This window comes from Melanotaenia boesemani, chromosome 12 (assembly GCF_017639745.1).
Source record: "Melanotaenia boesemani isolate fMelBoe1 chromosome 12, fMelBoe1.pri, whole genome shotgun sequence".
Taxonomy (NCBI): domain Eukaryota; kingdom Metazoa; phylum Chordata; class Actinopteri; order Atheriniformes; family Melanotaeniidae; genus Melanotaenia; species Melanotaenia boesemani.
In genome coordinates, this window is record NC_055693.1 from 4,495,158 (window position 1) to 4,521,843 (window position 26,686).

The 26,686-nt window shown below is 43.0% G+C and overlaps 1 protein-coding gene across 1 annotated transcript in view; it reads left to right on the plus strand.

The window, feature by feature from the left end:
* Positions 1-26,017, plus strand: part of vwa8 (von Willebrand factor A domain containing 8) — an 89,605-nt gene extending 63,588 nt beyond the window's left edge. Inside the window, exons 38-45 of the mRNA XM_042001539.1 lie at positions 2,337-2,445; positions 3,963-4,119; positions 11,030-11,138; positions 17,738-17,863; positions 18,366-18,524; positions 19,881-19,979; positions 22,006-22,244; positions 24,518-26,017. Coding sequence (XP_041857473.1) covers positions 2,337-2,445; positions 3,963-4,119; positions 11,030-11,138; positions 17,738-17,863; positions 18,366-18,524; positions 19,881-19,979; positions 22,006-22,244; positions 24,518-24,626 — 1,107 coding nt within the window. The 3' untranslated portion in view covers positions 24,627-26,017. The remainder of the gene's footprint in view (positions 1-2,336; positions 2,446-3,962; positions 4,120-11,029; positions 11,139-17,737; positions 17,864-18,365; positions 18,525-19,880; positions 19,980-22,005; positions 22,245-24,517) is intronic.
* The last annotated feature ends 669 nt before the right edge of the window (positions 26,018-26,686 follow it).

Genomic DNA, 26,686 nt, shown 5'->3' on the forward strand with positions numbered 1-26,686 from the left:
GTCAGCTAAGAACAGGAAACTGAGGCTACAATTCACACACACTCACCAACACAGGACAATAGAAGATGGAGAAACGTTGCTGGTCTGATGAGTCTCCATTTCAGCTCCACATTCAGATGCTAGGAAACATGAAAACGTGGATCCATCCTGCCTTGGCTCAACACTTCACGCTGCTGGTGGTGTAATGGTGTTGGGGATATTTTCTTGCCCCACTTTGGGCCCTTACCAACATGGCCTGGCTGAACCACCACAGTCTACCTGAGTATTGTTGCTGACCATGTCCATCCCTTTGTGACCACAGTGTAGCATCTTCTGATGCTACTTCCAGCAGGATAATGCACCATGTCACAAAGCTCAGATCATCTCCACCTGCTTTCTAGAACACGACGATGAGTTCACTGGACTCCAACGGCCTCCACATCCACCAGATCTCAGTCCAGTAGAGCAGCTTTGGGATGTGGTGGAACGGGAGATTCTCATCATGGATGCAGCCGACAAACCTGCAGCAACTGTGTGATGCTGTCATGTCAATATGGAGAAAAACCTCTGAGGAAGGTTTCTAACATCTTATTGAATCTACAACACCAAGATTTAAGACAGTTCTAGAGGAAAAAGGGGTCCAACAGGTATTAGTAAGGTGGACCTGATAAAGTGGCTGGTGAGTGTAGACTCAAGTGTAGATCTATCAAACAAGTATAAACACATGTCCACTCTTTGAATTGTTTATGGGTCTATAATTAATATAATAATTCAGCTCAGGTGGTAGAGCGGGTTGTCCAATAATTGGAAGGTGGACAGTTCAATTCCCACTCCCCCAGTCATCTGTTGTTGTGTCCTTGGGCAAAACACTTAAGCCTGCTTGCCACCAGTGTTGGCAATGCTGGTGTATGAATGTGGATATGAATGTTCGGTGGTGGTTGGAGAGCCCGTTGGCGTGGATTGGCTGACACGTTTCCGTCAGTTTGCCTCAGGGCAGCTGTGGCTACACATGTAGCTTACCATCACCAGGTATGATAGAGGAGTGAACAAATAATACATACAATGTAAAAAGCACCTTGGGTGCCATGAAAAGCGCTATATAAATATAATCTATTATTATTATTATTAATATTATTATCATTATTATTATTTTATTGATCAAATCTTGTATGTTTACAATGAAAAAATACTGCAGCTGCATGAGAGACTGAGGATGTTTCCCATTTAAAAACCCTGCCCTACTTTTACTGGCCTCCTGTGAACGCTCAGTAAAGATTTCATCATGTAGCCATGTTGTCAATAGCTGATACAGCCGGATCAAAGATGTGTTCATGGTGTGTTTGTGCACCACTCTGTGTATTTGTGAAATGTCAGATAAAGTATTATTGATTGTCTGAATTTTTCTGATTTTGTGCTAGGCTACAATGAAAAAGTTTTACCCAGCTGTCCACATTTACAATACTGTTAGAGCTCCTTTGAGTATTATCTTGTCCTAATAATCTCTTGTGGTTTACATCAGACTGATTCTGCTAATCTGCACTAAATATAGAGGTCTGCTGATACAGCAGCCTCACGTTGGAGCTCTGAGCTCCTTTGTGCATCAGTTTGAGGTGTGGACAGTGACTCGGTACAGGGACAGGAGGGGTCCGTCTTGGCTGAACGGCTGCAAGTCGAGATAAGTTTCTGTACATCTGCTTAGATCTACAGTAACCAAGAAAAGTAAAGAACATCAATGATTCTAACTTGCCCTTCCCAGCCATCCATCCAGAGTTTACATGAAACTTCATCCACTGCTGATACATGCAGATTCCTGTAAGAATGCAGCTGAACCACAGAGGATACACTGAACTACCGCTTTCTCTGTCTTTCCTTCATGCATGCCAGACTCTGGCTGACCGCCTCGCCTCAGTGTGAGAGCCAGAATGCTGATTTTGGCTCTAATGGCAGCACAGAGCTAAAAATTTAGCGTTAACCTCCACTCCTTCCCTCTCCAACACTCTCCCGCAGAGAGACACAGAGCCTGCTCTGTCTTTGCTGCAAAGACCTCGACCTTTGAGATAGAAGCTCCTTTAATTCTGTTTTCTCTGTGTGGTAGGTATCAAACTGTTAAGGCATGCTAATAGCGCCCACATTATAATTCAATTAGATACAAAAAGGTGGATTCAAGAGAAATTTGTGCCTCAGTGTTTGCTTTTAAACATTTCCCCAGGAGTCGTTTATCAGTGATTGTTTATTTTTTCACATCTTTTTTTTTTTTTTTGAGTTTTATTACTAATTAGTTGGCTACACCTGACCAATTAGCCTCATATATCCTACCTGTATCATATTAATTAAAAGGTAGAAATCCATTTTTCCAGATCACAATCCAGAGGGACAGCGGCCTGGATGTCTCTGCTCCAAAACATGGCAAGTTTGATCCAAACAACGCCCCTCACGTTGGGGGAAACCAGTGGGCGGGAGGCACAGGTAACATTTGTTTTATACTAGATATGCAACATGTAGATTTTCCATCTGTCCACCAAAGTTTGACTTAAATCTGTGATATTTTACACAATTGTTCCTATGACTTGTGGCCTGTAAGGAGCTGATTATTGAGGGCTGCGGTGAGTGCTCTGTTCTCGCAGTAAGCGCTCATTCGCCTTCAGGCAAAGCACTAAACCTTCACCTGCTTAACCTCTGCAGTGACAGTAGTATAAATTGTGCTGATACAAAGCTGTTGCCACGAGCAAAGAGAAGTCATTATAGTGGTGAAGCAATTGGTCGGTTCATCCCCAATGTTGATATGTAAGGAAACAGTTACCAGGATATAAATGTAGAATAAATTAGGGTTTTTTCCAGCACTGATTACTAATCCAACAGATAGAGCTGCTCCTGCTGTAAAATAAATGTTGACATTTCACACGTGGTGAAACTACAAAGAGCCATTTTAACAAAACCGCAGTGAATGCTAAAAACTCTCTAAACCAAAACTGGAAACAGCTACTTTTTTCCCATGTCCTGTGACTGAGAGTTGAAGAATTTTAGAAGTTAAGATAAGATAATTCTTTATTATCAGTTTGCACAGATAATTGCACTAAAGTACCGAATCAACAATCATTACAGACTGGACTATAGTCATACGACACAAAACAGATATAAATATAAATATCTTTTTCTATAAATATCCAATAATTAAATCCATAAAAAAACAACTATTTAACAACCACAAAAGATTTTTATCATTTTACATTAATGATCAAGTGATACCTAACCTAAGCAGGGAAGCCCAGACTTCCCTCTCCCTGGACACATTCTCCAGCTCGTCCACGGGGATCCCGAAGCGTTCCCAGGCCAGCTGAGAGATGTAGTCCCTCCAGCGTGTCCTGGGTCTTCTCCGGGGTCTCTTTCCGGTGGGACGTGCCTGGAACACCTCACCAGGGAGGCGTCCAGGAGGCATCCTGACCAGATGCCCGAGCCCCCTCATCTGGCTCCTCTTGATGTGGAGGAGCAGCGACTCTACTCTGAACCCCTCCTGGATCACCAAGCTTCTGCCCTATCTCTGAGGGAGAGCCCAGCCACCCTGCGAAGAAAACTCATTTTTAGCCGCTTGTATTCGAGATCTCGTTCTTTTGGTCACTACCCACAGCTTGTGACCATAGGTAAGGGTAGGAATGTAGGTCAACCGGGAAAAATCTACAGATGCTAGAACTTATTTTAAAGTTATATCGCTTCTCAGGTACAGGATCATCAGCAGAAAAACTTTGCATTGCTGGCAGTGTGACCCCTTTAGTTCTGAATATCTGAGGCAGAACATAATATCTCTTATTTCTCATCACATGGTGGCATTAATGCTAGTAAGTATACCAACATGAAGAAGTTGCATTTTAAGTTTTTGAGATAATAACAACATATGGTGTCAGATTGAGGAGATATACAGTAGAGAGGTTATACTCTAATAACGTAAAGCAGTCACAATCATGACACTTGGCTTGGTTTCCATTCAGGCGGCAGAGACACTGCAGGACTGGGAGGCAAAGGGGGCCCCTATCGCCTGGATGCAGGGCACAAGGTCTACCAGGTTTCCCAGGCTGAGAAAGAGGCTGTTCCTGAAGAGGTCCGCAGAGCAGCTCGAGAGATGGCTGAGAAGGCCTTTAAAGAAAGGTAGGATGTGTTGAGGTAATGTGTGGTAAGATTGCTGACAAAATGTAGTAAAATGGCCCTTAACTAATAGTCCATAACCAAACGGAGCTCCACAGGTGGGAAACCTTGTGGAGGTGTTCAGATGTTTGGAACAGAATGTTTTTTTCCGCCTTGGAAACTTCCCAGAAGTGAAGTTCAAGATATGTGTAATGTGGAACAAGTGTGTGTGCATTGAATGTGTATGTGTGTGTGTGGGCCATCTGTAGCGTCAGTCAGCCATCCTAGGTATGGTGCCCCATCCTGGGCAAACAACAGCCGGCTGTACCGCCCCAGCTGGATGACTGAGCTCAATAATTTTAGATCCCACTGGACAGTGTGTGTTTGTATGTGTGTGTGCATTCACTTCAGAACTCAGGGTTGAGAGGGCATCCCTTTCACCAGCTCAACCATGAAGGCCGTCTCTGTTCACTCTCACTTCAGTCTTTACTCTCTTCTCTCTCCCCCATCCCTTCCTCTTTCCAGCTTACACTGGCTGCTTTCACACTCAGAGGGCAACATCATCTCTGCCTCTCCTCCCACTCCATCTGTCTATCTCCCCCTTTTTTTGTCCCACGTTTTCTCCCTTCTTTCTCAACCCTTGTTTCTTTGGAATTTCTTCACCTTCTACCTACCTGTCACACTCCCACTAAGCACACGGAGTTAATGTCAGTCAGCTTAAATGTTCTTGAACTCAGCAGGTGAATAAAAGAGCTGCTTGTGTTTTTTCTTTCCCTGTCGTAAGATGATCCTGTCAGGACTTTTCCAGCCTGTTTTATGCATGTGTAAACCTGTGTTTACTTAATGTCAGATTAGCATCAATCAGACTATTATTCATTTGTAAACTGTCAAGTATGTGAAACATACACATGCAAAAGCAGGCAGAGGTATCCATGTGAGTGCATTCAGACACACAAACATGAAAATAAAAGTCTTCTTGTTTAGTCCTTCTGTGTCTCTAATAAAATCCATAATAAAGTGGGAAAATAAGACAGTAACTTCCCAGACCATTGCTGTCTGTGGCTTTGGAGAGGAAGGGATGAAAGACTTCTGTTTGTCCAGCATGTTTGGTTGTAGGGAGTGCTGGCCTGAGTCCTTGTTTTTGTGGCTGTTGTGTGTGAAATGTCAGCTCGCCTCCACTTTAAATAAAAAAAGAAAGCAGACTATTTCTCGCTGTTTGTCATTCACTCTGCGACTCTCCCATGTTTGAGTCAAGGTTCAGGAATTTAAAGGAAATAGCTGCAGCGACTGGCCAGGGTGTCTGCTCACCACATCATTCCCATGCATCCTTACACACATACACATATACATGCTCAGGAATGTGAGGAGGAAGCCACTCTGGTACATACTGTTTAGTTCGCTGATGTGGTGTGAATGCAGAGGAACAAAGAGACTGTGTGTGCAGGTCAAAAATAACTGGATTGTGTTGTGAATGTGACACCAGGAGGAGACTAATTACTGGAACTACACATGAATGGAAAACATGAAACACTGCAGCAGATCTTTTTCTGTTTTTTTTTACTTTTTATACAGATTTATGATTAAGATTTCTGCTGCAAAAAAACTCCAAAGTGAATTAAGGTTTTTTTTTCATGTGTTTTCTGTGGGCAGATCACATAAAGTCCTATTTCTAAATGTCTGAGCTTCCTGGTTATATGAAGATTTTAGTTGTGTTTTAGTTGATGCGTGTGAGAAGTGTGAGAAGATATAAAATGTCTACATTTTGCAGCAGAGACCTGAACTTTGAACCAGTTCCAAATTGAAATGATGAACTGAATGATCCATTTTAATCTGTGAGAACTGAACTTTGAACCAGTTCATGAGAGGCATAAACTTGCACTGCTGAAAATCCGAAATAGAAAACTGATTAAAAAAAACAGTCCAACTCCAGTAAAATAGTTCTCCACCTTTAAGCATGTTTAAACTCGGTATGGACTAACACATATAGCATATTTACATGAACTTTTCTGAATTTGCTTTACTTAGACTTTACCTTGTTCTCTTCTGTGATAAATGGGATTCGTCATCCATTTTCATGACTGGGTGATGGTTTACTTTTTTGCCCTCTCAAAATCATGTGTTTAAGGATGACCTCACAGGTGTTTTCAAGTTGCAAATGCAAAGTTGTGTTAAAAAATATTAAACGAGAACCTTGTTTCTTTAAACAAGCTGCTGAAATTTAGTCTCTTTTAAATCCAGGTGCTGATGATAATTTGGTTAGCTCAGTTACTCACTGCACATGTCATGTCTGAGTGTGTGTGTGTGTGTGTGCATCGTGTGTGTGCATGCATCATCATCTTTGATTGCATGGCTGATGCCAGTGCAGTCTACACATCTCAGTCTACTCCTCTCAGGCTAAACAACCCTTCACACACAGATTTGTTGCAGCCTGTGAGACATTAAGTTGGTGGCTTTCCATCATCCTTCCATCTCTGCAGCACTTTGAAGTTACATCTCTGAATTTCTGTGGTGGTCGCGGTCTAGTTGTCACCAAAGGTTTCAAACACCTGGCAGAGATTTCACCCGACTCCCTCCCTCTTTCTCTGTCTCACACACACACTTATCACTCTCTTTAAACATGGTGAAGGTAGGACTCTTACCCATACCTGTGGTAGATTCTGTGTTTTTGTGTAAGAGATACTTTAGTACCTGCACAGATTACACAGATAAGCCCAGACTGAGGGGGCTCAGACCACCTGCCTTATTATGTCCGCAGGTGTGTTTTTGAAGCACACACACATGCACAAAGTGCTTCACACATATAAAGCAAGATGAATGGGTTAGAGAACTATGCTGACCCCAAAACCATAGTTCCTCATTGTCAAGAAGGTTGCTCACCTTTAACCTTTCTAGATTGCCTCTGTAACCTCTGATTTACGCCCGAGCTGCTCGAGGGTTCCCACGTTTTCCTATTTAGTTCCATTGCAATATCTAATTTTAATGGGTATATTTTGGGATTTTCTGTAATTGACCTACACAAAATAGTCCAAACTGGGGAAAACCAGATGTTAAAGGGAAACAGATTTCACTGTAAGCTTCTGAATTAAAAGTAAAAATATCCTTTAAAAACGCAACTAAACCCAGAAAATGTAAAGAATTATCATAATAAGCCTGCAGAGAAAGGACAGACTATCGCACAGACCAAGCAAGTAGTTCTGTTCAGCTGGGACATAAAATTAACTTTCTGACCGTTAAAGAAGACTGTGTATTGTACTAACCCAACGCATCTCACCACCTGAAGAACACCACCCCAACAGTAAAGCATGGTGGTGGAAAATTCATACTGTGGGGTTGTTTTTATTGGCAGGGTAATTTATCATATTTGAAACAGTGATGATGATGCTTGTACAGTGAGACTTGGACAAAGGTTCAGTGTTCTACCAAATAACATTCGGGATCTTCTGGTTCATTATGGACCAACCAGATCCCTCAGGTCATCAGGGTCAGGTCTACTTTCTGTTCCCAGAGTCAGAACTAAACATGGAGAGGCAGCGTTCAGCTTTTATGCTCCTCACATGTGGAACAAACTCCCAGAAAACTGCAGGGTTAAATCAGGGTTAAAAACTGTTAATTCCCCACACTGGAACTTTATTTCTTGCATGTTATCTATTTTATTTGAGCCTTTTTTGGTTTTGTTTTGTTTTTATTTAATTTATTTTATTTCTTTGAAGTTTGTTGTTAATGCACTTGTTATTGCTTCCTGCACCCCGCTGTAATGCTTTTAATGTTTTATATAAAGCACTTAAATTGTCTTCTACATGAAATGTGCTATACAAATAAACTTGCCTTGCCTTCTATGATACCTGAGAATGTCCATAAACATACAGTTCACTTGAGTGGTTTCGAATGTAACATATACCCTTTTTACACTCTAATTTGTGTTTAAGTGAGTGTTTTGGACATGAGCTTTTTGGCTGTGTTTATTTCAGTGTAATGTGGGTTGAAATTCTCAGTACTGAATTAAAGTAGAATTAGAGTCAGCTATACTCATTGGCCACTTTATCAGGTACACCTTATTGTTGCAGGGTTGGACCCTCTTTTTCCTTCAGTACTGTCTTAGTTCTTGGTGTCATCGATTGAATAAGATGTTAGAAACCTTCCTCAGAGGTTTTCTCCATGTTGACATGACAGCATCACACAGTTGCTGCAGGTTTGTCAGCTGCATCCATGATGAGAATCTCCCGTTCCACCACATCCCAAAGCTGCTCTACTGGACTGAGATCTGGTGGCTGTGGAGGCCGTTGGAGTCCAGTGAACTCATCGTCATGTTCTAGAAAGCAGGTGGAGATGATCTGAGCTTTGTGACATGGTGTATTATCCTGCTGGAAGTAGCATCAGAAGATGCTCCACTGTGGTCATAAAGGGATGGACATGGTCAGCAACAATACTCAGGTAGGCTGTGCTGGTTAAACCAGGCCACGTTGGTACTAAGGGGCCCAAAGTGGGCCAAGAAAACATCCCCCACACCATTACACCAGCACCAGCGTGAAGTGTTGATCCAAGGCAGGATGGATCCATGTTTTCATGATGTTTCCACCAAATCCTGATCCTAACACCTGAATGTGGAGCTGAAATGGAGACTCATCAGACCAGCAACGTTTCTCCATCTTCTATTGTCCAGTGTTGGTGAGTGTGTGTGAATCGTAGCCTCAGTTTCCTGTTCTTAGCTGACAGGAGGCACCCGGTGTGTCTTCTGCTGCTGTAGCCCATCTGCTTCAAGGTTGGATGTGTTGTGTGTTCAGAGATGCTGTTCTGCAGACCTTGGCTGGAACCAGTGCTGATTGAACTTCCTGTTGTCTTTCTATCATCTCCAACCAGTCTGACATCAACAAGACATTCTGGTCCAGACAACTGCTGCTCACTGGATATTTTCTCTTTTTCAGACCATTCTCTGGAAACTCTAGAGATGGTTGTGTGTGAAAATCCCAGTAAATACTCAGACCAACAACCATGTCACTTTCAAAGTCACTTAAATCCTCTTTCTTCCTCATTCTGATGCTCAGTTTGAACTTCAGCAAGTCGTCTCCACCGTGTCTACAGGACTAGATGTGGCCTACTCAAACCTGTGACTAAATCTGACTGATCATCTGTGGAATACAAATACATGTGGAGTGTTTTTAAAGCCCATTGAACTTGAAGCAATTATTTGGGATATTTGACAAATAAATATGTTTTCCACAAGTCACCACATTTTGCACATATGAATCCTCAAGAATCAATTATAATTCTATATATTATAAAGCACCAAAATACTATAAAATGACAAAGGGAGTGAATTTGTTTTCAAGGGGCTGTATGTTTAGAGTTTCTGGTTTAAACTGGCTGTAGAAAGCATCAGTCATTTACTGATTATTTTCCTGCTGATATTCTGTAAAGATTCAAGTGATGAAGATGAAGAAGAACATTGTCCATGCAAACCTTTTGAGCCACACATTCATAGCACCACAGTTTGTAGCCGTGCAGTAACAAGGAACTACACTATAAAAACTGTAATGAAACAAAGACGTGTGCATGGTGCTGCTATTGTTGCTCTTGTGATTTCCTCCTGACTAAAGTAGGCGGCTGCATTCTGTTCAAATCAGCCATCCCTTTTATGGGAATGTGGCGAGAAACAATGAAGAAAGATAAAGATATTGCTGAGCCAGCTAATGCAAAGAAAGCCTTGCTATGTGCTTTCACACTGGACAGGAAAACCACTGAATTCTGACACATTTTTAAAGGATATGATCAGTATTTTGTCGCAGGTCAGATGTCTTAGTTGTAGCTGAAAGTTTTTAGATGTAAATATGAGAATTAGTGCTGAAACATGCTGTTTACTGACTAAAATACTGTTGCTCTGAAACACCTTTAAGATATGTTAAAACATGTTCATTATCTGCCAGCCATCAAGTACTAACAATAGCTGAAGTAAATTCCTGACATCTCTTATTTATTTTTTGCTGTGGCAAAATGTCTATATCTTCCTTTACAGATTTGTCTCTGACAAAAACTAACAAAACAAACAAATCGTTTTTGTTGAAGCTCAACCTGCTAGCCGCAGTACAAACTTGGACATGTAAATTCATGCTGTGGACTTCTCACTGAAGTCGTCTTAAAATATAAATATGAACAGAAGGCAACAATTTGCAAATCTAATAAACTCATATTTTATTCCCAGTAGAACATAAGAATCATGGAGAATATTAGTGCATTTTGAATTGCATTTCAAGAACGTTGGGACAGTAATTGGCGCAAACCAGAAAAAAACTGGTAAACTAGCAACAGGGCGGTAATGTGACTGGCATAAAAGGAGCATTTCAGAGAGGCAGAGTCTCTCAGATGTGAATGAGGACAGATGTTCACTGATCTACAATAAAGTGTGTCTAAAAATTAAGGAATAAATTTAGAAAAATGTTAGATTTTGAAGACTTTGAAGATCCCACCATCTGCAGTGTATAATATCATCAACATATTCAGCCAACCAGGAGGAATCTCTGAATACATGGAATGTTTGGTGAAGGTAAAACTGGATGCTGGTAATCAGGATGCTTTGCATCAAAAACAGATACAATTCTCTTCTGAAAATAAATCATAGAAGTGGAAAGACTTCCAGATATCACTGCCTGTGAACACAGTTCACCCTGAAATCAACAAACTCAGGATAGCGCTTGTTATATTTTCCTTCACAAATTTATTTCAGACATTAAACTACTGTTTTTATTACAGTTTGAACATGCAGATTTATCCTTTAGATTTCTCAGTGAAGCTGCTGTGCACCACTTGGTTTGCATTGTAGTGGAAGCAGAAGTTTCTATGTGTTGTGTCCAATGATGTAAACACAGAATATGAATTAACACCCGGGATGCTTGGCCTATGAGGTCATGTCATGCTGACATGTTGCTTGTTTTTGTCTCAGGTTGAAGGAGATTGACATGAGCGAGTACGATGCCTCCACATACGAGCGCTTCTCCAACGCTGTTAGAAGACAAGTTCAGTCGCTTCGCATCATCCTGGACAATTTACAGGTCAGTGTCTCTCCTCTTATCAGCACACTTTAGTGCTTTCCTGAACACGATGACGAATCACTGCGTTGAAAGTCGAGCTTTCCTCTTTCAGTTCCAGCAACAGGGGGTCAGGTTTTTCTCTAGAAAGAAAACACTGCGTGATGAAATGATTTAAGGAGAAACATTTTCTTGCTGTTGTCCAAACAATAGCTGGCATAACATCACTGCATGACGTACGTGATGTTGGGGTCTGAAAGAAGGGACGCTGTCCCCCAGGAGCCCTCTGATTGGTTGACATGACTGTGTGTAGGGAGTGGTGGCAAAAAATTCAAGGATGTGATATTGTCTCTGTTTCACTGTTTTGGTTACAACTTTCCTCCCTTTGTTTGAGTGTTGTAGGATGTGTGTGTGTGTGTGTGTGTGTGTGTGTGTGTGAGGAGAGGAAAATCATGCAGCATGGAGCCATAATAACAGAGCAGTGACACTGAGTCTTGCTCTATTATTCTCTTATCCAGGTGTGAATTTCTGTTTGTGAGTGTGCGCTTGTGTTTTCCATCCAGGTGTTTGCAGCTCAGCTTTGAACATGAAAGTTGGTTATTGTTTGTATTCGTCCATGTCGCCCAGGGCTTCTTTCTCGCTGGCGAGACGCCGTGAAGTCATGTTATTTCTTTATCATACCTCAGGAGTGATTTAAAGAGTCCAACCCCCCCCCCCCCCCCCCCCCCCCCCCCCCCTACTGATTCGTTTTCTTTCCATCTGCCTGCGGGAAATCCATCAACAATGGACCGGTTCTTCAGATACAAAAATTGACTTTGTGTAGCATCTTAAAGGTATATTATTATATCACTAACACATATTTCCCATTAGGTAAGAGTTTCAGAGGTGTTCTAACCTGTTAAGATTTCTCAGGAAATGGTGGTCATGCAGAAACACTCCATGGGAGAAGAGACAGAGGAATATATTACACTTACAAAACTCCCACATAGTCCATTTAACCCCTTAACATCTGACTCAAGAAATGATTTTTTTCAATCTGAAGTCTTTTGTCCCTATAATAAGATATATTTGCGTCATGTACATTTTTATTACCGTGTAATATGTCAGAATTATTGTAGTGCACAAGGTATCCAAGTTCATGGTGGATTCAAAATCCTTCCTTGTGGCTTTATGTTTTTTTTTTAACATTCTCATGTTATTGTGTTATTGTGCAATAAATGTGTTGGGGAAAAAAAGCTCTCAGTTGTTGCATCAGTATGAATTATATAACTCATGTTGCAGTTGATGCTTTTGTTTGCCCGGTATCTTTTTTACATTGTGTTCACAAGCTGTCTGTACACAGAAAGGTGACCGCTATTGTTGCGTATGTCAGTGCTTTTTAATGATGTGAAGTCAGAAGAGCTGTGTCTCATGTTATCTTTGTTCTTTTGTTTGTGCACACGTCATCTGTTGTATAAAGAGGGAGGGGAGTGGCAGATTGGGTTCCTTCTTTTGTCAGACATCTTTACTGTAAATTAGTTCTCCTTCCTTGGAGGGAAAACTGAGGACTGGACAGAGTGATATTGCTCTTCCTCTCTCCTCCCTCCTGCCGACCGTCCACAGCAGAAGGCAGAGTGGTTTCCAGAGAAATGGGGTTAGAGCTTCAAAGCGACCCCAGCCTCCAGTTTTTTTTGTTCCGCAGGCGTGGGCGGCAGGAAAGTTGCTGGCAGGTGGTGTAAGATGGGATGAATACATGTACATGCAGGCTGAGTTAATTTTAGTGTGATCATAAAACTCCTGTATGTTTCACGGGTTGTGAAAGCCCCACCAAAATGAAGTCATGAATGAAGCCTCCACACACACATTCTGTAATGTGTTTATTTATCTACTGTGTTCATGACAGTGACCTCAAGATAAAACACAGTAAAATTTAAAATAAACATTTCAAAAAGCACAACTAAATAGAATTTCATTTGCAAAATAGAATAACAGTTTAATTTTTAGGAAATACAAGAACTCAAACAGAAAACAAAATCATCTAAGAAATTACAAAGAAAAAAACAGCAAAACGAAGACAGAAATTATACAAACAGTAATATTTCAGAACAAATTAGAAAAGACAGTCTAGAATTTACAAATACAAGAAAAACAAGAAGAAAACCTGAAAACAATAATTCAGAAAGAATGACAACTCAATAAAACACAAACATTTAGAAAACTAAACAAAAAATAATAGAAACATAAAAGGTTTATAAAATTTAATAACAAAATGAGACAAATGGTTTCCCTTGCCCGGACGTGGGTCATCGGGCCCCCCTCTGGAGCCAGGCCTGGAGGTGGGGCACAGAGGCGAGCACCTGGTGGCCGGGCCTTTGTCCATGGGGCCCAGTCGGGCTCAGCCCGAAAGGGAGACATGGGCCTCTCCTCCCATGGGCTCACCACCTGCAGGAGGGGCCATAGGAGTCGGGTGCATTGTGAGCTGGGCGGCTGCCAGAGGCGGGGACCCTGGCGGTCTGATCCTCGGCTGCAAAAGCTAGCTCTAGGGACGTGGAATGTCAGCTCTCAGGCGGGGAAGGAGCCTGAGCTGGTGCGCGAGGTTGAGCGGTTAGATATAGTTGGACTCACCTCGACGCACGGCTTGGGCTCTGGAACCACTGCCCTCGAGAGGGGCTGGACCCTCTTCCATTCTGGAGTTGCTCCTGGTGAGAGGCGCGGAGCAGGTGTGGGCATGCTCATTGCCCCCCAACTTGGCGCCTGTACGTTGGGGTTTACCCTGGTGGACGAAAGGGTAGCCTCCCTCCGCCTTCGGGTGGGAGGACGGGTCCTGACTGTTGTTTGTGCTTATGCACCAAATAGCAGTTCAGAGTACCCACCCTTTTTAGAGTCCTTGGGTGGGGGGGGCACTCCTTCCGGGGACTCCCTTGTTCTGCTGGGGGACTTCGATTGGGCAATGACAGCGAGACTTGGAGGGGTGTGATTGGGAGGAATGGCTCCCCTAATCTGAATCCGAGTGGTGCTTTGTTGTTGGATTTCTGTGCTCGTCATGGATTGTCCATAACGAACACCTTGTTCAGACATAAGAGCGTCCACATGTGCACTTGGCACCGGGACACTCTAGGCCGCAGTTCGATGATCGACTTTGTAGTCGTGCCGTTGAACTTGCGGCCACATGTTCTGGACACTCAGGTGAAGAGAGGTGCAGAGCTGTCAACTGATCACCACCTGGTGGTGAGTTGGCTCAGATGGAGGGGGGCCTGGCAGACCCAAGCGTGCTGTGAGGGTCTGCTGGGAACGTCTGGCGGAGTCCCCTGTCAGGAAGAGCTTCAACCATGTCCCGGGAGAGGCGGGGGACATTGAATCCTTATGGGCTGTGTTCCGTGCCTCTATTGTCGAGGCGGCCAGCCGCAGCTTTGGCCATAAGGTCGTCGGTGCCTGTCGTGGCGGTAACCCCCGATGGACACCGGCAGTAAGGGATGCCGTCAAGCTGAAGAAGGAGTCCTATCGGGTCTTTTTGGCCTGTGGGACTCCAGAGGCAGCTGATGGGTATCGGCGAGCTAAGCGGAGCGCATCTTCGGCTGTCGCTACGGCAAAAGCTCAGGCATGGGAGGAGTTTGGAAAGGCCATGGAGAATGACTTCCGGATGGCTTCGAGGAGATTCTAATCCACCATCCAGCGGCTCAGGAGGGGAAAGCAGTTCTCCGTCAACACTGTGTACAGTGGGGATGGGGGGCTGCTGACCTCAACTCGGGACGTTGTGAGGCGGTGGAGGGAATACTTCGAAGATCTCCTCAATCCCACCAACACGTCTTCTGATGAAGAAGCAGAGTCCGGGGTAGCTGGTGCTGGCTCTCCTATCTCTGGGGCTGAGGTCGCTGAGGTGGTTAAAAAGCTTCTCGGTGGCAAGGCCCCGGGGGTGGATGAGGTCCCCCCAGAGTTCCTTAAGGCTCTGGATGCTGTAGGGCTGTCTTGGTTGGCATGCCTCTGCAGCATCGCGTGGACATCGGGGACAGTCCCCCTGGACTGGCAGACTGGGGTGGTGGTCCCCCTCTTCAAAAAGGAGGACCGGAGGGTGTGCTCCAACTACAGGGGCATCACACTCCTCAGCCTCCCCGGTAAGGTCTATTCAGAGGTGCTTGAGAGGAGGGTCCATCGGATAGTCGAACCTCGGATTCAGGAGGAGCAGTGTGGTTTTCGTCCTGGTCGTGGAACAGTGGACCAGCTCTACACCCTCTTTGGGGTCTTTGAGGGGGCATGGGAGTTTGCCCAACCAATCTACATGTGTTTTGTGGATTTGCAGAAGGCATTCGACCGTGTTCCCAGGGGACTCCTGTGGGGGGTACTCCGGGAGTATGGAGTGCCGGACTCGCTTGTACGAGCTGTCCGGCCCCTGTACGACCGGTGTCAGAGCTTGGTCCGCATTGCCGGCAGTAAATCAGAATCGTTTCCAGTGCGGGTTGGACTCCGCCAAAGCTGTCCTCTGTCACCGATCCTGTTCATAACTTTTATGGACAGAATTTCTAGGTGTAGCTAAGGTGTCGAGGGTATCCGGTTCGGTGGCCTCAGGATTGGGTCTCTGCTCTTTGCGGATGATGTGGTTCTGTTGGCTTCATCGGGCCGTGATCTTCAGCTTTCACTGGAGCGATTCGCAGCCGAGTGTGAAGTGGCTGGGATGAGAATCAGCACCTTCCGGTCCTCAGCCGGAAAAGGGTGGAGTGCCTTCTCCGGGTCTGTGATAGGGTCCTGCCCCAAGTGGAGGAGCTTCCGTATCTCGGGGTCTTGTTCACGAGTGAGGGAAGGATGGAGCGGGAGATTGACAGGCGGATCGGTGTGGCGTCTGCAGTGATGCGGACTCTGCATCGGTCTGTCGTGGTGAAGAGGGAGCTGAGCCAAAAGGCAAAGCTCTCGATTTACCGGTCGATCTATGTTCCTACCCTCACCTATGGTCACGAGCTGTGGGTAATGACCGAAAGAACGAGATCACGAATACAAGTGGCCAAAATGAGTTTTCTCCGCAGGGTGGCCGGGCTCTCCCTTAGAGATAGGGTGAGAAGCTCGGTGATCCGGGAGGGGCTCAGAGTAGAGCCGCTGCTCCTCCACATTGAGAGGAGCCAGATGAGGTGGCTCGGGCATATGGTCAGGATGTCTCCTGGACGCCTCCCTGGTGAGGTGTTCGAGGCACGTCCCACCGGGAGGAGACCCCGGAGAAGACCCAGGACACGCTGGAGGGACTACATCTCTCAGCTGGTCTGGGTTTCCCTGCTTAGGCAGCTGCCCCCGCGGCCCGACTCTGGATAAGCGGAAGAAAATGGATGGATGGGTAGATGGGTGGATGGAATGAGAAAACTTAATTTAATAAGAAAGAAAGAAAGAGATAAACAAAATGACAAAACACCACAAAACAGAAAACAAGATAAAAAAAAGTGAAACGTGAATTTTTTCTTTTAATTATTCATTTATATTTTGGTAATATTTTATTAATGTCATGCTTTCTGTGAAGCCATTTAATTTGCCCCTTGTGGACTAATAAAGTTTAGTGAATTGAATTAAACTGAACTGTGTTTTAAATTTCATCAACACCAAAACAAAAAAAACAAACAAAAAAAATATATATGTATATTTTTTGCACATGCATTTTTCTTGTACATCCAAACACAAGTTTTCATTGGAAAACGGTCCAGAAAATCCTTCTGAACTGAATATTTTCAGACGTTTTCATCGTACCTGCGTACGCATAGCTAGCTACGTCTGGCTAACTTAGCTTTGAACCACATTATTCTTTCAGTTTTATCATTTTACTCAGGCCGTGTGCTAAAAGAGAATTTGCTCACTGAGCATGCTCAGTCTAGTATTTTATCAGACTGATTTCAGTGGCTAACGCTGTTATTTGCAGAGTGCGAACCATACCGTGGGCTTAGGGGGAGCCCCTTTTTTGCATTTCCTATCTTTTTTTGGCAAGTAAGAACATGATGCCAGCTGATATTACAGCTTGCCCCACAGAACATAAGCATACCAATACATAATGGTTAACAACTCTTATGCAACAATAATACATAACAGGTGCAAATGTCCCTTGCAAAAAAAATTTTTACCACTCTTTTTGTGATCAACTTACATAGTTAATATTCCCCACATATCACACACGTAAACAGCGATGCTTGCCATACACAATATAATGAGCAATGATAATTTCCCATATTGTAAATAGTTAAAGCAGGTCTTACCTTACCTTTTACGCATTTACTTCTTTTATTTTGTATTTAACGCAGATCTACAGGAAGTTTAACTTGGAGTGCCGCCACGCTTCAGTGGTCACAATAATTATAGCATCCATAGTCATACTTTAGGCTACAGTGAATTTGTGAGCAATCAACATACATTTTATTGTCAGTATTATATAGCTCCCCCAACATTTCATAAATCCTGTTTCTAGGGGAGCTCATGTTTCATTAAGGGGAGCTATAGCTCCCCCAGCTCCCCTGTGGTTCGCACCCTGGTTATTTGTTCAATGCTTCTGTCATTGTTTGCTATAGTTTGTTGTTGTATTGCATGTTTTATTTCTTTTTCTGAGATTTTGTTGTGTTTTAACTTCTTTTCTATTTTACTCCTTTGCTGACACCATATGTGTGTTTATGTTGGTGTTTCAGGCTAAAGGGAAGGAGCGTCAGTGGCTTAAGAACCAGTCTCTGGGAGAACTGGATGACACTAAAATCATTGATGGACTAACTGGAGAGAAGGCTATTTATAAACGCAGGGGAGAGCTGGACCCAGAGGTGTGTGTTTGTGTGTTGCTCTTGACATTTTCATGCTTAAACTTATCCTCATTTTCATCAGCCACACCTCTAAACACACTCCCAGACTTACACACATAATTTCAACCTTTATCTTTTCGATGGTACATTCCAGTGGTGTAAATGTGAGATTATTATTACACCCAGTGTTCCTGCTCGAGCTCACTCACAGTTTCTAGTCACTTCTTGTGCTGTCACACATGCTTGAGTGAACCCACATACACAGATAGTTCCCACACTAATCATACAAACACGCTAACCATAATATGCATGGCTTGTGTTTTTTTTTTTTTTGACTTATTTAGCTCCAAGAGTTGCATAGTTTTGGTCTGTCTTGAAGGTTTAAATTAGAATAATTGCACCCGGTTTTAAAATCCTAACCTTGTGTTGAATGTTATTTAAGGAAAGCTGCACCAAAATCAACAGAACACGATCCAGAAAGTGTATTTTACCTCCATTTAATTATTAAACATTTGGTTCACAGCTTGGCAGTCCGCAGCAGAAGCCGAAGCGTCTGAGGGTGCTGGCCGACGTCTCGGGCAGCATGTACCGCTTCAATGGCGTGGACGGCAGGCTGGAACGCTCCATGGAGGCGGTGTGTATGGTCATGGAGGCTCTGGAGAACTATGAGCACAAGTTCAAGGTGAGAACACCCCACCACTGTTTCATCAACCATCTAAAAGTGAACTTTTTACCCACTTTTTTCCTCTGACAGAGAATCATGTGGTTTTACTTTCCTGAATTAATCTGGATTTTTATTTAAATTTTATGTTTAAATTAGAAGACATGCTCATGCGGTAATACACCAGTTTACAAGAACAAAGAATAACATAATAATATAGTAATAATAACAACAAATGTACACAATTATTACTACAGGTGCAGCATGTTGTTGCATTTAAAGTTCTTAAACATTCTCCAAACAGTTCATTATAATGTTTACATGATACTACTGACACACATTATACATAAAAAACATCTTGTAAAGACTTATGTTTTAATAACTAATGCTTATTGCAAACACTTTAAAATATGTTACCACACACATTTCTCTCCTCTGGTGGTCACATGGCTCTAAACACATTGGGGTCACGGTGCTAATCCATGTCATCAAGCTGTCTGCTTCTCCATGTAAAATAGTTGTTTGCACTGGCGTCCATGCTTTTACTAGTAAGAATGAGTTGACTTGTCTCATTGAAAAGAAGTAGTCTGTCTAAGTCATGGAAGTGGAGTCGCTGAAAGGATGACGGAGATGACGGAGACAGGACAGAAACGAGAGGAGACACAGAGACGAGAGTGTGGGCAAAAAAAGTGGAAGGGAGTCAGACTTCTTGGCCCCTGAATGACACTCAACCCAACTCAATAGTGATCACATATCATGCAGCACACACCGTGCCACATCACATGTCAGTCTAACTGCGCTTTTTGCATAACCCCTCCTTACAGAAAAAAGGACACAGACACCTTCAGTGTGAACCCACCCCACCTGTTGTGTCAATGTTTCCCACCTTCAACAGTCATATTTCTGCTGGAAACAGTGCACGTAAGCGGAGGGGGCATGCAGCAACGTCAGCCTGGAGAGTTTGTGCCTTTGTAGTTTCATGTCATATTACTGACCTTCATCGGACACACATGCCAGAAATGGAACAGGGAACATACATGTAGAGTCGCATGCCTTTAACCACCAAAGGTGCCCCATAGAAGTGATACCTGGGTCCTGGAATAGCTGCCTGGGGCCTCCAGTGCCAGGCTGACCAAGCTTTATGTAAGCCAGTTATGATGGATGCTCTATGGGAGGTATGAACACCTCTGACGGGGTTAACATACTGCAGAGGATGTCCCTCTGTAAGTTACGACCTGACGCTTCTGCAGCATTGCGTCTTCACAGTTAGTCTGAAGGACTGTTTGATCATGTCACAACATGAGGTTACATAAATGTTGTGTAACATTTCAGACATTATCACTTTTCTTACATCTTGCATGTCCTTTCTCTACACAGTACGACATCGTGGGCCATTCAGGTGATGGGTATGACATAGAGCTGGTAACAGTGGACAAAGTTCCCAAGAACAACAAGCAGAGACTCAAAGTCCTCAAGGTGATTTCCCAGATGTCACAATCACTCCAGACAGGTTTGATCATTACAGTTACTCACGCCATAGTAGACACACACTCTAAGAAAAACGTTCATAACAAAACAGAGAATGTCCGGACAGAAAATTACCAGATTATTATACCATTCGCTGTATGGTAGTAGTGGCTGGATTGGACCAAATATCGATATTAACATCAGTATCGATGTTAATCAGTACTAGTGTGATGACATTGGTACTTTAATGTAAGGCTTGAAAACTGTCAGAACCTTCATAAACAAGAAGGATAAAGTGGTTTTTGGTACATTTGATTCACTGGGTGAATCAAAAGGGGACAAAGGCACCTTCATGCCCAAAATCAGCTTCTCTCCCTGAGATAAGCCCAAATTCAGATTTTTATGGTATGAGTAATAACTGATGTTCATGCAATAACGTGTAAGAAATGCATTAATTCCACAGATTAATCTCTTTGCATTAGCACAAACACTTTGACAGTCCTAATAAAAATATCAGTATTGGTATCGATGATACTAGCCCTTTATTTACTTGCTATGGGATTGATACCAAATCATGCAGTATCTCACACCCCTACTGTACAAAGATTTTGTTTATCTAAAAATGGAAAATAGTTTCCTTTTATAGTATAACCCCTGTTGCATTCAAATACATATTTCCCATTTTTTAATTTATTTCTTTTATTTTTTTTTTGCATTCTTTTGCAAAAAAAAAAAAGCCCTGTGCTTTCGAACATCAGAAGAAATAACTCCAGCCATCAGTTTGTTCATCTGATCCCTGTTAGGTTACCAGAAAATTCAGAGCAGCACAAGAATTGCAGGTGCAAGTGCTTTTGCACAAATTGTTAAATGAAGACATTTGGACAATGACCTTGTGGAGGAGTTCAAGTATCTCAGGTTCTTAATCACAAGTAACAGAAGAATGGAGCAGGATCGGTGCAGCATCAGCAGGGATTCAGACTCTGCATCGGTCTGTCATGGAGAAGATGGTTAAATAAATTCTTTATTTACCACTCAATCTAAGTTCCTACCCTCACCTATGATCACGAGCTGTGGGTGACCTAAAAAACACAAACACAAACATCCAAAATGGGTTTCCTCTGCAGGGTGGCCGGGCTCTGCCTTAGAGACGGGATCCAGAAAGGGCTCAGAGTAGAATGGCTGGTTCTCCACATGGAGAGGAGCCAGATGAGGTGGCTCGGGCTTCTGGTTAGGAGGCCTCCTGAATGCCTCCTGAATGCCTCCCTGGAGAGGTTTTCCAGGCCTGCCCCACTGGGAGGAGACCTAAAACAGAACACAGTGGATGGACTGTCTCACTCAGCTGGCCAGGGAACGCCTCAGGATTCTCCGGGGAATTTGAAAAATGGCAGCAAAGAAGCCACTTCTTTCTGAGAACATTAAAAACAGAACAGATTTCTGCAGACAGTACAAGAACTGGATTGCAGGAGACTGCTCTCTTGGGACATCTGGAAAATTGATGTTCCAAAGACGAAAAGTGAAAGCCACCATGAGTCTTGTGTTGTACCAACAGGTAAGCATCCTGACACTAAGTATGTGTTGGGTTGATTCTCATCCAAGGGAATTGGTTCACTCATAGTTCAGTGGTATCAAAATGTTCTTCAATGGTCCAAGCGCATTTTGGTGACTCATCTGTGTATTTTTCATCTTGACAGAGCACCATGTCACAAGTATGGGCTCTATATTCATTGTAAATTAATGTTTGCTAATAATATCCTTGTGTATCTGTAAATCAAGCTTTGTCAGCATGTGAAATGCTTATTTTTTCAGTATATAAAAAACATAATAAAGTTCTTGAAAAATCTGGACATTGCGTGTCTTGTTGAAGCTGTTGGAAGTCTGTCAAAATGTCATTGCTGTCAGTGTGAGCTGAATACTTCGAGGTTTAACATGAATATAACCAGGAAGTAAAGTTCACCATGTGTGATGCTATCAGAAATCTGCAGCTTTGTCTGCCCTGCAAGCTGCTAACAAACGGTTTTATCTGCCCATCCCACAGACCATGCATGCCCACTCCCAGTTCTGCATGAGTGGCGACTACACTCTGGAGGGCACAGAGGCCAGTATCAAAGAGCTGGCACGAGAGGAGGCGGACGAGCACTTTGTGGTGGTGCTGAGCGACGCCAACCTGGAGCGCTACGGCATCCGGCCCGAGCACTTCGCCCAGGTCCTAATGTCTGACCCTCAGGTCAACGCCTTCGCTATCTTCATCGGCTCCCTGGGTGATCAGGCTGAAAGGTAAGGAGGGGAGATGAGTCGGGTAAAGTCAGAGAACACTGGGCCTCATTTATCAGTAGCTTCTCATGATTCTTCTTAAATTTGTTCTTCAGTTGTACTTGAGAAGTTTATTACAAAAACCCTCCGTCAGTTTCATTAACATGTTCGTAGACCGTAGAATTGTTCGTATCTTTCTTCTTAGACTGGTGAATACCAGTCTCTCGTAAGTTGAAAGGACGGACCAGCCGGCTCTACTTTACATAGGTAAAAGCCCCAAAAATGCTAATAAAAGGTCATACTTACAAACAGACAGACAGACAGTAGAGCAGGGGTGCCCAAGTCCAGTCCTCGAGATCTACTAACCGAGAACATTAAGATGCAACTGTTCTCCAATACACCTAAATCAAATGGCTCAGTTCCCTCATCCACACGTCATTCAGCTCTGCTGCCCCCTGGTAACGAGTCATTCGAGCCCGTGTGTTGTTCTTACTGTCAAATGTAAGTTGCTTTGGATAAAAGCGTCTGCTAAATGACTTTAGAATAGAATAGAATAGAATAGAATAGAATTCATTTGATTCAGGTGTGTTGGGAAAGGGTTGCATCTAAAAGTTGCAGGATAGTAGATCTTGAGGACCAGACTTGGGCACCCCTGCAGTAGAGAAACAGATGAGGAAAAATAACAAACAGAATGACAAACTAATGAATGACAACAAAAAATAATAATGACGTGCAATGCAGTTTAGCCGGGTTGTTGCCACTCAGATTAAGTCCCGAGCTTTGAAGGCAGAACAAACATGGGGTAAGCACCCTCTTAAGTTTGCTCCTCCTCCTCATTGGCATTCAGTTCCAGGCTCCTGCTGCCACTCTGAGCCAGACATGGGTCCCCTCCGCTCAGCCTCATGCGTCTCAGCTTAGAGCCTTTGAAGAGCCGCTGGCCTTGTGGTTAGAATGTGGTCATCAACTTCACAGTAATAACTGTTATGCACTTTTCTCCTGACTCTTAACGAGCAGGAGCAGCGAGAAAGAATGAATTTTGAATTTCTTAAAGGAAAAACAGCAGCAGAGGCCAGATTTACTGTGAATTCAAGGACAGAGCATGTCATGGTGTGGAAATGGGAGCGAGAGTGATTTATTGACAAGTCCTGCAGGCAAACAAGCACATGAACACTTTTTATTGTTGTTGCTGGTTTTGTGTTTTAAATCCATGATGATCGACTGTGCAGGACAAATTATTAAAAATGGAGATGGGTATTACAGATAGGATGACAGATGTCGCCACACCTCTGGAATAAACTCAGAGACAGGAAGTAGTTTTAAATGTTAGTGAAATAATTGATCAATGTGCGTTCAGGCATTTTTTTTTCTTTTAAACCAGAAAATAAAACAAAGGAAAACCCAGTTGTTTCCTTTTTTTATCTTAGGCTAAGATGAAAAAAAGGATAACTGACCATTGTCCAGTTTTAGATTTTGTACTCCATTTTGAACTAAAATGGAAAAAATAACCAATAACAAGTGCTTAAGTTTAATTACGTTTATTGTTTTTTTTTTTGTTTTTTTTTTGTTATCTGAGACATGTTGCATGACTCGAATGTTATATCTGGTCCACATACCCTGTGTTCATTGGAATTTGAAAAGTTCAGGACCATCCCAGCTTTAATATCTGAGAAACAGTTAAACAGAGGTTTTAGTTAAACAGAGTTGTTGTGTTTTAGTGGCAGGTCAATCTGAGAGTCATTGCTGTAGCTATGGAATGAGATACCATATTTCCTGAGTTTAGAGACAAGGGGGGAGTTTGTAGACGGGATAATAACAATGACTCCAGTACAGAACCCTGGGGTACTCCACAAGAAAAAGGAACTGAAGAATACAAGGAGTCACCCAGGCTTGCAGTGCAGCTTTTGTCAGACAAATAAGACCTAAACCACACTGGTGCAGAGCCTTTTTATACCTACACTGTGTCTCAAGTGAGACACAAGGATGCTGTGTGCCATGAGGTCAGTTTAACCACAACGAACAGGTGTGGATAAGGGACTTAATATGCAAATTTTGTACCCCTTTCTGGCCTGAATAAAGGAAAAACTGAATGCCAGTGATTAAAATGCAATGAATGTTGTGTTTTTTGTTCCTAAGCTCCGCAATGTGAAGGACACACACTGTACTTTCTAAGTGGAAAGGTCTCACAGCAGTATATGCAGCAAACAAGCACCAATCTGTGTCCTACATTTGGAAAATTTTCTTGATGCTAAAGTTCATTGTTTCAGTTTATCCTCAAACTTTTCATGTCTTCATTTCAGGCTCCAGAGGACCCTTCCTGCAGGAAGATCTTTTGTTGCCATGGACACTAAGCAGATCCCCCAAATACTGCAGCAGATCTTCACATCCACAATGCTGTCAAGTGCCTGACACAAACACCAACACACACTTTGCTTCCACTGACAAAATCACAACATCCAACGTTGGCAGCAACTTTTCACAATGTGTCCTTAACTCAATCTCTCCATCAGACTGCATAGCGGAGCTGGATCAGGTCTGGAGTCTGCCTGAAGGGGTCAGACCGTTCTTTTTAATGTCTTACAGAAGCCTGTCAGGAAGCTGTGACAGCAACATGTTAGCATGACAGGATTAAGTAATGATTAAATGCTCTGGTAACAGAGAGTGTACAGTGTGGTCTGGGAAAACCTGTGATCTTGTTCAGTATGACCATAAAATGAAACACTCTGCAGTGGGGACATTATCTGCCTCCGGAGCCTTCCTCAGACCCCGTGTGGTGATCAAACACAGCTCAACCTGTTATTCTTAATTGGCCAACTCGGAGCTGACGCACTCGCTCGCGTCTGTTCTATTTTGGTTTGCAAGCATCTCGAAGGGAAGGGTTACAAACTTGACATTGTGCAACTTAATTTGGATTTCCTCCTCGTTTATCAGCACGAAAAACACTCAGACGCTTGCAGGAAGACCCAAAGCTGACCAGCACTTGGATGTGCAGAGCTTTAACTCAGCTCCTGTGGAATGCTGAAACTGTGACCGGTGTATTTCCCGCCTGACTGCACACACTCTTTAAAGGCTGCCGCTGTTGCGCAACCCCTTGCCATGCGTGTATGTGTGTGTGTGTGTGTGTGTGTGTGTGTGTGTGTGTGTGCGCGTGTGTTGTCGTACAGCATCTATGTCAACAAGCCCTTTCCTTCCTGGCTGCTGAGTCTTGTGTTGCTCACTCTGTTCTTAGTCCTACAAGGAGTCTCAGATCACCCTTCCTCACCAGACCTCCACTTCTTTTTGTTTTTTCTCAAACACACACACCTCAGCTTCTACAGAGTTAATTCATAGAAAGGCCTGAAAGTTTGTAATGTCAATTAAGGATTATAATTGCATGCTTAGAAATGTACCACATACATCTAACACCATAGGAGTTTGTCCCTGGTTGTAATAGTTCACATTGAGGCCTCACTATGCAGGATCGAAGGGATCAATGGAAAAGTCTGACCATCTGTCAGTCTGTATTGATCTCTCTCTGACAGAGAGATGCTCCCTGTTTTTATTAATCAATTTATTTTTTTTTTTTTGTTTCATCTCATGCTGCTGATTAGTTTAAAAGAACAAAAGCGAAATGTTTTGCCTTCACTGTATGTTCATTTGTTGGAACCTAATATTAAAGAGACAAAAAATGCACATAGGAGCATATTCAGATCTCTGTAGATTATAATATAGTTATTTAAATGTACATGTTATAAATTTATGGTAGAATAAACTGTAAAATTAATGTTCAACATTTTAATAAATCAGCTTGGCTCATCTGATCCCTTCAGTGTTTCTTTTCGTGTCTGCTGCCTGATATTTAGATTATTAACCACATTCAGGAGAACTGGTCCAGTCCAGTATTTAGTTACTTTTAATATTTTTTAAATTTTGATCAAGGCTTTTAATGACACAATAACTTGTTAAAACATTATAATTGTATACCAGTCGGCTATTATATTGTGACCCCTCTGCTTAATATTGAGTAGTCCACCCCCCACCCCTTCTTACCACCAAACCCACCTTGACTTGTGAAAGCATGGTCTCCAGTAGACCTCTGAAGGTACGCTGTGGCATCTGGCACCAAGCCGTCAGTGGCGACCTGTTGGTTGTGAGGTGAGGCCTCCGTGGATCGGACGTGTTTGCCCAGCCACATGCTACAGACGCTCGAATGTGCTGAGATCTGGAGGGTTTGGAGGCTGAGTCAACACCTTGAACTGATGATTTTTATCTAACTATTTTTGCAGCTTGGCAGGGTGTGTTAACCTGCAGAAAGAGACCACTGCCATCACAGAGTGTTTCAATGAACACAAGATAAGTACACTCCCCTAAATGCAGAAGAAATCTTCATCATTTTTAAAAGTTTTCCAGGAAAATACAAACTGGAAAAAAACTATTTATATTAAATGTGATTTCATAAAAACTTATGAGGACAAAGATTTTGTTTTCCT